This window comes from Caenorhabditis remanei, chromosome IV (genome assembly GCF_010183535.1).
Source record: "Caenorhabditis remanei strain PX506 chromosome IV, whole genome shotgun sequence".
NCBI classification, from domain to species: Eukaryota; Metazoa; Nematoda; class Chromadorea; order Rhabditida; family Rhabditidae; genus Caenorhabditis; species Caenorhabditis remanei.
Window position 1 is genome coordinate 15231864 of NC_071331.1, and position 9249 is coordinate 15241112.

The 9249-nt window shown below is 38.6% G+C and overlaps 2 protein-coding genes across 2 annotated transcripts; one reads left to right on the forward strand and one right to left on the reverse strand.

Annotated features, from left to right (window-relative positions):
• Positions 1-431: 431 nt before the first annotated feature.
• GCK72_014258 (uncharacterized protein) lies at positions 432-1297 on the forward strand (the record flags this gene model as incomplete). The annotated part of the gene is made up of 3 exons (XM_003100754.2): positions 432-578; positions 631-861; positions 905-1297. 3 exons carry the CDS (start codon positions 432-434, stop codon positions 1295-1297), a joined length of 771 nt encoding a protein of 256 aa, XP_003100802.2.
• Positions 1298-1573: 276 nt separating this feature from the next.
• Positions 1574-8311, reverse strand: GCK72_014259 (uncharacterized protein; the record flags this gene model as incomplete). Its single annotated transcript, XM_053730209.1, has 16 exons — positions 1574-1671; positions 1721-1828; positions 1883-2010; positions 2066-2186; positions 2231-2443; positions 2492-3024; positions 3077-3962; positions 4011-4361; positions 4412-4711; positions 4933-4993; positions 5127-5234; positions 5282-5544; positions 5598-5739; positions 5897-6066; positions 7308-7402; positions 8136-8311. The coding sequence occupies 16 exons, from the start codon at positions 8309-8311 to the stop codon at positions 1574-1576; spliced, it is 3753 nt and encodes a 1250-aa protein (XP_053584981.1).
• Positions 8312-9249: the final 938 nt, after the last annotated feature.

Here is a 9249-nt window from a genome sequence, read left to right on the forward strand (position 1 = left end):
ACCGAGAAACTCCTTATTCAGCTTAACTAATCGAGGTTCCTATGTTGCAGTTAATTAGAATACAATTCTCAACTGATGACTCAAAAAGTCGAAAGTTCAAATGTCATTCGAAACTGCTCTCCTCGTACTTTGTAGTCTCATCTTTTTGTCATTGTCATTTCATTTTTTCTGTGTCTGTACGCGCGGCACAACGCGCGGAAATCCTTGGAGGAGGAGCACGGAAAGAGGAAACAAACAAGGAATGAGAAGGGCGGGCACGTACGTTTTACTCGACGTGGCATCATCTTGTGTCCGACTATAAAAGTGGCTTCGACCGAAATGACAGGTACACTTCTTCACTTTTATCTACCAATTTTTCAACTTTTCCCATTCCTTCGACTGTATATTTCAATTCATTTTCACACTTTCCTATACTTTAAATTTTTAGAATCATGTCCCGCCGTTTTGCACTTATTGCTTTGCTGTTCTCAGTCACTTATGCTCAGTCAACAACTCAGCAATCACAGCAAATCAGTTTGGATCCTAATGCAGGTCCACTCAAACTTCGCATTGTATTCCAATCAGATCAACAACAACAGGTATAATTCTCAGTCTTTTCTTTTTCGTTTCTAATCATTCCTCTTTCTCAAGGCTCAACAATCTCCATGTTCCACGGGTAACTGTGGATCCGTTCAACCAGTTCAAGCTTCCCCATGCTCTACTGGTAACTGTCAAGCCACGCCCACTTTGAGCCCGTGCTCCACTGGAAACTGTGGTTCTATTCAACCAGTTCAAGCATCTCCATGCTCTACTGGAAATTGCAATGGACCTGTTGCAGGATCTGCCAACATTGTGCCAGCTTATGATGCCTCGACCTACACGGTACGATCTCTTTTCTTTTCATTTCTCAAATTCAATATTTAAGACCACGACCCCAATGCCAGTGCCAATTCGTACTGTCCCAATCGTAACTTCTAACACTGCTCCAGTTAAAGTAATCCGTATCCCATCCTACTCGAACTCTTATTCATCTGGATGCTTCTCTCCACCATGCGGAGCTCCAAGATTCGTCTTCGCTCAACCACCATGCTTCGGAAACTCGTGTGGGCCAAGATTCATGTTCCCACGCCGTCGTCATCACTTCTTCGGACAACGACCAATCATTATTGGAAACAGAAACAATGGAAACTCATTCAATGCTGGAGGAAACGTTGCAATCCCAGATACAATCTACAGAAATGGACAGGCAATTCGTGCTCCAATCCGAGTTCCAAGCAGTTATCAAGATGGAAACCCAGTGTTCAACTCTGGAAAGTAACTCTTGTTTTCGTTCATTTGTTTTCTTCTTTTTGCTCCAACTGTCAGCCATGACACAATTGTTTGTAATTATTGAACCCTCATCTTTCCCCTTATCTCATTTTTGTTTTCTTATTTATGAGATTTTTAAAATAAAATAATTCATTTCAATTCATATTTCAACAATAACCCGCATCAAAACCATCAATGAAAGACAATGAAATTTAAAGAGAAAATAAGAGAAAAGTGAAAAATGTGAACCCGTATGAAAACAAAAAGACAAGTATTGAAGGTGTCATCAACAAAAATATTCTTTGTTTGATGCATACATTGGAGTATTATTGTTCACATTGTGTACCAGAGGTTCTTCACTTCGACTTGGAGAACAGTTTTCACCTGGAAATTTGAATTATTCTTAAGTTTTTTCAAGTCGTTTTGTACTCACCTGTCTCATTGGTTTTATAAACTCCTTCTGGTCGAGATCTCATGTAACAAATCAATGAACTCATACACACAATGCACATGAAGATTGCAAATATACCACCAAATACTACTGAAAATTAATTATTTATTTTAAGGTACAATCGCATTTTGTGTTCACCCATACTTGCTTTCGACATCAGATCCTGCTTACTTTGTGAAACAGAAAATATTTTGATATCTTCTGTAGAAGTTGCTACTGTGGACGAAGCAGCTTCAGGTTGTGGATTGAAATCATACATCTGATGTCGAGATCTGGAAATTTAAAATTGATGAAAACCACGATTGCCTTCGTGTTAAATGTACTTACACTGCTTCGATAGGACACGTTCCAAAACGAATCTTGCCGGAATAGTTCAATCTTGCTGTCTTCGGACTTTTCAGTGGAAATGCTGATCCAGTTTGAATTCGAGAAACACATCCTTCGAAATCTGAAATAACGATTGAAGACCTGAGAATAGACACTGCAACATACTTTCATCGAGGAAATGCCAAACATTGAAACTTTCGAAAAACGTCCAATTGCCTTCAATTGTGATCACTTCCATTCCATCGACTGACACATTGAAATGATGTTTTGAAGCACAAAATGAGATATCATGCATCACGTCGTCACTCAAATTATGATGTTTCGAGTGCCGTTTAAAATGGAAAAAGAATCCGTCGTATGCGTTCATTTGAAGATTTCCTGAAAAACATTCAGATTAGGAAATGATTTATCCTGTCAATGACACACCATTATCATCCACAGTCATATTGAATGTCGAATCAGCAAAAAGGGCTTTTGATCTCAGAATTGTTGTGTTTTTCGAAGTAGTTTGTATTGCAATTCGATGACACATGGATTGATGAGCTGGATTTTGCCATGGAATTTGAATTGATGATCCAGAAGGAACCATCATTCCATATTCTTTCGTACAATCACTTCCTCCAAATGGAGTCATACTACAATCACATACATATCCATCGTATTTATCAATACATTGTCCTCCATTCTGACATAAATCAGGCCTACAATACCCATCATCTCCAACCGCAATTCCTCGTTCTGTTTCTTTTCTGGCATATTGTCCAAGTGCTAATTCAACACCACACAAGTACACATTCCGAATGACTCCAGCGAATCCAGTTGATCCTTTTTCAGTTCGTGATCCAACAATCCACGTGTAAACTGTAGGAAGAACAAATGAAGTTTTCAGTGATTTCCGTTGACCATCAACTTTTAAGAACATTCCAGTTGAATCGGCTTCCCAGTAGATTGCATGGAATCTGAAAGTTGAAATATTTAATCTAATTTTCAGTGATTTTCTTTATAACTCACTTTCCATCATCATATCGATGTTCTGACACAATTTGTTGACTTTCTCCTCCATTTACAACCTCTCCAACTATTTTTCCATCATTCACATATAGATGAAACCAATGTAAATCATCAGTTGAATGCCATGAAAGAATTGACATTTGAGAATGAGAGAACTTGACATGAAGTGATACATCAAATGTTCTCTGATTGAATGTCTGTGTTCCACTCAACTTCGCATTTCTATCAGAGAAAGTTACTGGATCGAAAGTTGCTCGGTTTCTGCATTTCAATGGTCCAATTTCCACTTCAATCGATGAAGATTTTGTTGTTCCACCAAGAAATAGTCCAGTGACTGGAAGCAATTGGGAATACGGGTTGACACCTTCATCAGTTGCATCTTCTCCACTATCGCAGTTACACATTCGGTTATGTAGACAACTTCCATTGATTGCACATGAGCACATTCTTGAGTACGGCGGAGCTTCACCCCATTGCAATCCATGTTTGTCACTTCTTGTTGAGTACCATGACGATGGACTCCTCTCATCTCCTTGAGTCATCAGTCTGACACCTCCACGACATGTATATCTCATAAACTGGCTACATGCCTCAAATCCTTCAACCAAACGATCCATTTGTTCTGTACTGATTCCGTAGGTGAGCGAGTATCTGACAGCCCCTGGTTTATTGTCTCCAGTTACAATCATTGGTCGAACAAGATCATGTTCCAGAATTGTGCTGACTCCATCTATACCCAATTCATCTCTTTCAGTCTTACACGTGACATTAATTGGCTGCATTTCTCCACCTCCATCCACATCAATCAAAACTTTTCTTCCTTGAACTGCCTTCTGTTTGTTACCTTTTGTGAACACCCATTCTTCGCAAGAATGTGGAAGATCCGCTGAAAATAATGAAATTAAGATAAGAAACAAATCATATATCAACTCACTCGTATGACAATTCTTTCCTTTATATCCATCTTTACAGTTACAAACATAGTCATCCAGTGCAGATTGTACACATTCTCCTCCGTTTTCACATGGGTTTGGAAGGCATTTCTCTTGAAATGAGCACTCTCCTCTTGTCACATTTCCATCAACCCTCACACCTGTTAAATCAATTGTTGCACTTCTATAACATCCACTAGCAGATAAAATGAAATTGGAAAGTCTTTGAGATATCCTCCGAACTTCGTGACCTTCCAACCATAAAACAGTGTATCCATCAATATCAATTTCCATTCGAACTCCGCGAATCCGCAAGGAAAAACTATGCCAACCTCCATTTGCCACGTCGATTGCTGAAACTCAACTTAGTCCAAATGAATGGGATTTCTTGTTGTTTTCTTACCGGGGTTCGCAGCTTGTTTGAATTTGGTGATGTTACTGACAAGGTGCAATTTCCGTTCATCGTCTACTACAACATCCACAAGTGTTCCGTTTTCAGCATCCAATAAAGTGACTAGTGGTCCATTGACTGGAACAATTCGAAACTCGAATGAGAATGGGAGAAACGTGAATGGAAGAACAGCTTGAGAAGAGTTATGTAGAGTGAATGATGGAGGCTTTGGCATTTGACATTGACTGTGAACTTCACTTGGAGATAGTTGAAGAAGATCAGCATTATTCAGTTGGAGACGGGCGATGCAACCTGCGATTGGCAAATTAATTGAGTTTTGAAACTTTCATGATACAATTTATTTCAGAATATCTAACATCTGAATCAATGCTTTTGCTACGGGAAGATTTACTGAAAAGTCTACTTAAAAGAACTTCTAACTGTTATAAGTAAATAGTTATAGCCATAAACAATTTCAGATAAATACGTGACAGCACCCAGTTAAACAACCAAGTTTTTCCCGCCATACTCACCAGTAAAAGTTGTTTCGATCCCCTGCGAGAAGTCATCAGCTGGCCTTCCTCCAATGTGTACCTACAAGTCGTTAATCCGCAAATAAGTCAAAACAACGGGTGGTCTCTCTCTCCCATATAAAAAGGTAATTATACCGGAATGCTTCTCAGATTTCATTCAAACAATTACACTTGAGAGAAGGTAGCGCACTTACCACACTATGTAAGTCCAATTTTCGATAGAGTCCAGTCGGAGCTGTCTGATTCAAAAGTACACCGTCTATCGATAGTTGCACTGAATCAAATTGATGTAGCCATCTCATCTGAAATATTGAAATGATTCAATTCCAAAAAGTTGAATGTTTATTACCTCATGCCATCTACCATCGTCTAAAGCCTTTCCTGCACTTATTCTGGAAGGAGTCAGAGATCCGAAATCAAAAATTACATGAATAGTTCCATGAACGATTTGAGCAATTAGAACATCTCCTTGGTCTGCCATTGAAAAGAAGAACACTCCTGATCGATATGTACGGAAAACAACACAAAGATCATTCTCATACATAGATACAAGACCAGCATGATGAGCTTCTACAGTGTATGATGAATCATCAAATGCAGTTATTGGAGTGTCTGAAAATACTCTTCATATGCAACAGGTCCAAACTAAAAACTCTGTTACATACCATAATCACACACAGTCAGAATCAACAATGGTCCCCGAACATCTTCCGTTGCTTGCTCAAAAGCCGGCAATATTTTGACTTCAGAAGCTAAAAAGTCGACATGTGTCCACGATGGCGTGTTCGATAAAGTGGAATAGAGGACCTGCAACAACATGGTTTTTCTTCACACATTTATCTTCTTCTTTTTCTCAAATGGGACACGTTTTGTTTCGGGCGACAATATGTCGGTTTCCTTTTTAGTCGGTCAGTTAGATAAGAGATAATTCCCACGAGACAGATTCCTTTGTTCTTTTTCTTACCAGTGGATTTCCGTTCGAGACACGAACCAATTGAAAATCGTCATCTGAGATGGACACCTTGACGTGGTATGCCGAAATATGTCCGCTAACCGACAGACGTGTCACTCTTTTTAAACCGTCTAATTTTGAAGCCACTGACGAGAAGGATACATCACTGCATTCAGCCGAGCCTGCAAAATTATTCCTTTGATCTTTTTTCGGTTTTCTCGAGACATGTGTAAAATGGGAGGTCTACACTAAACGGGATTATTTTTGGGGTGTGACGAGTTGAGCCATCTGCATAAGAAGAGAGGGATTCCTGATGACTTGCAGTGCTAATCCAGGGTACGAGAAGGTTATTTACGAGAGTGGACCCGGTTATATTTTGGGGAAAAGAAAAGCGACATTGCATAATCAAATTATGGTTTGTAGTGGAAGAGATGGAGGAGGATACCAAAAAGAGAGTGAACGTAATGACACAAGTCATATGGAAAAAGATCAAAGGATGATACCGTTTTAGGGATCTGACTGGTCAGAAGCATCAACATGAGTACAGTAATTTGTTTCCATAAATTGTTCTCATGGAGTTCCGAAATCGAAGAATGTTTCTGTTACTTTCACAAGTATTCAAATTATCGTTATTTGACAAAAATAACATGCCGTCATGGTTTCCAAACTATTTCTTTTTTAAATATTTTATTGAAATGAAAATTCAGAAATCCCGACAAAACAAGATATTAAACTTTGAAGCGTGCCAAATCCCTTTTCAGAAATCTCTATGGTTCTCCACCAATGTTTTAATTTTGTTTCAGTAAAATTTCTCAAGTTCTCCCCTACTCGCATGACAAAAATCTAATAACAAGAGCCCCCCCCCCGTTATCCACTTTTCCAGCTCTTCCTAAAACTTTTGAACCTAAAAGAATTTGTGCCACTTGGAGAGATCGAAAGCGTGTCCAAATTGTAGTTTTCCGTGTTCGTTCGCGCTCAAATGAGTAGCCACTTGAATTCGACGAATTTCCGGTGGTCCTCCAGAATCCTCTAACATCAAGAGAGAAGTGTGTATACATAAAAACGTTTAGGATGAACACATTCGAACTGACAGATGGTTTTCTGTTTTCATTCATTATTCATAGACATCTCTCTTGTTTTCTGACGATTTAGTGTCCAATGACACCTGCCGTCCATTCGTTTTTTATCTATATCTTGTGCTCACATTGTTTGAATTATGGCTTTTCTTGGTTCATCTTATCCAAAATAAAGATCGGAAACGTTTTGAATGAGAAAAGGAAAAGCAAGGGGGTTTTCAAACTAATCCCTCGTCGTCTATTAAGAGGGAAATTGGTGTCAAAAGTCACAAGAAATAGATAGAAATTGGTGTCCCGTTCTTGATGGAAATGAAATTAAACGCTTCTTCTCTCTCGTTAGAACTCACTTTGGGATACTGCATAGTTGGTGAATATGAGAAATAGAAGGCAAAGGCCACGTCGTCTCATTCGAATCCAGATAGCATATGTGTCAATTGTAGGTCTGAAAAAAAGTGAGAAAAAGTTTGATGGGCAGTGAAAAATAGAGCAAATATTAGTTTGCTCATTATTAGAAAAAAGAAAAAAAATGAGGAAAAGATCGAAACGAAACAGTTGAGTAAATAATAAGAGGAAACTATTTAGATATCAAAATGAGGGAAGAAGAAGGCGGAATCCATAAGGAAAAGCAACCAATTCGTAATTCATCATTTGAACGTCTCAATAGCGGCAAAACAATAACAATTGGATGCAATTACGGGCGGTGCATGCTTTTGGGGGTTGAGCCTTTCCCAAAACGGAAAAGCTCATTGGGAATGAGAAAATGAATAAAGAATTGTTAGAAAGTGAGATAATTGTAGATCATTTGGAATCTGAGATACGGTCACAAAAGCAAAAGGGATTCTCAAGGAAGAAGAAGAGTTCTAAATTCAAACAGAGCTCTGAAACAAAAGGTTTGAAAGCTTTTGAACTTTTTAGAACTCGATTTGATGAGGAGTCTGCCTAAACTTCAAAAATTCAATTAGATAAGGCTGTCCCAGTGAATGACTTCCAGAAACTATATTCAAGAACCAAGATCCCTAAATTAAGGTTGGAGAGAGTAAAAGGAAAAGGTAAACTGTATCCAACCCCAAAGTTTCCCAAAATTTCAAAAAGCGAGAGCTAGAAAAAAACACTTCAACTGCAAGAAGTGCGCAAAGAGCAAAGTGATAGAGAAGAGATAGAAGAACAGAAGTTACAAATTGTTCTCCTGTCCTCTTCTTCTTCTTCTTGGTGCATACGGGTGTGTCTTCTTCTTTTTCTTCTTTTTCTCGTGGTAAAAGAGGTCACTCTTGGCGTAGAACACACCCACTTCCTCCCGTCTCCTGACCGCCTTCTCCCGTCTGTTTTGTGCATCTGGTACACTATTTTCCATTCTCTCTACCCGCGCGGGTTCTCTGTGTGTGTGTATAGATTGCAAAAAGCTTCTGTGTTGTTATTGTAGTAGAACAATGAGCCTTCGGTTGGCTTTTGCCCACGCGGATTATGTCAAGTACTGTCGGCATGGAATTGAGCATTGAAGGAGGTGAAGAAGAACATAAAGGGCATGTATGCTAATGGTGTGAGAATACATGTGAGAGAAAGAAGAAGAAGATAGAAGGATGCTAATGCAACAAGAAGAAGAAGAAGTTTTGCGGAGGAGAAAGAAAGAGTTTCTTTACTTTTGAAAGATGCAAAAAGGGATGAACATCTCAGGAAGTAGGAGAGCAGACTCTGCCAAAAATGTAGTATACAATGAATCTACAAGCTTGTAACTTTCCAAAAAAACAGGAATATCCGGGCAGAAGTCTGATATGGATCAAGTATTTCGAAAATGGAAAAGAGCCCTTGTAGTTTTTGGTCTTCCTTCTTCAAAAACACCTCGTTTGATTTTTCAAACTTCCGAATCCGAACTTCTGCGTTCAAATGGTTACATGACATTCTTCTATTTTCAGTTCCTTACAAGATTTCACTTCAATCGCTCCATAAAATGCCATATCTGTTTCCCATCCGAGTGAATCCCAAAGTTTTTCGGTCTTCTTCCCAAAAAAGGAATAGAATGAAAATGAGTGAAGCGGAAACGAATCTCTCTTTGGGAATTGGAAGAAAATTAGAGAGAATCTGTTCGTTTTTTTGGGGATACAATAGAATTTTGAAGAGAAAATAAAACAAATATACAATAAAGCAATCAAAAATGCATTTTTTGGTTTCTTTTTTCTTCCGATTCTAATGAAATCTGACACTTTCTTGCTTTTATTGGGGTGGATTCGGAAGAAAGAAATGTATTTTTATTCTGAAATCATCAAATTTAAATTGGAAAACTAGATCGCTTCC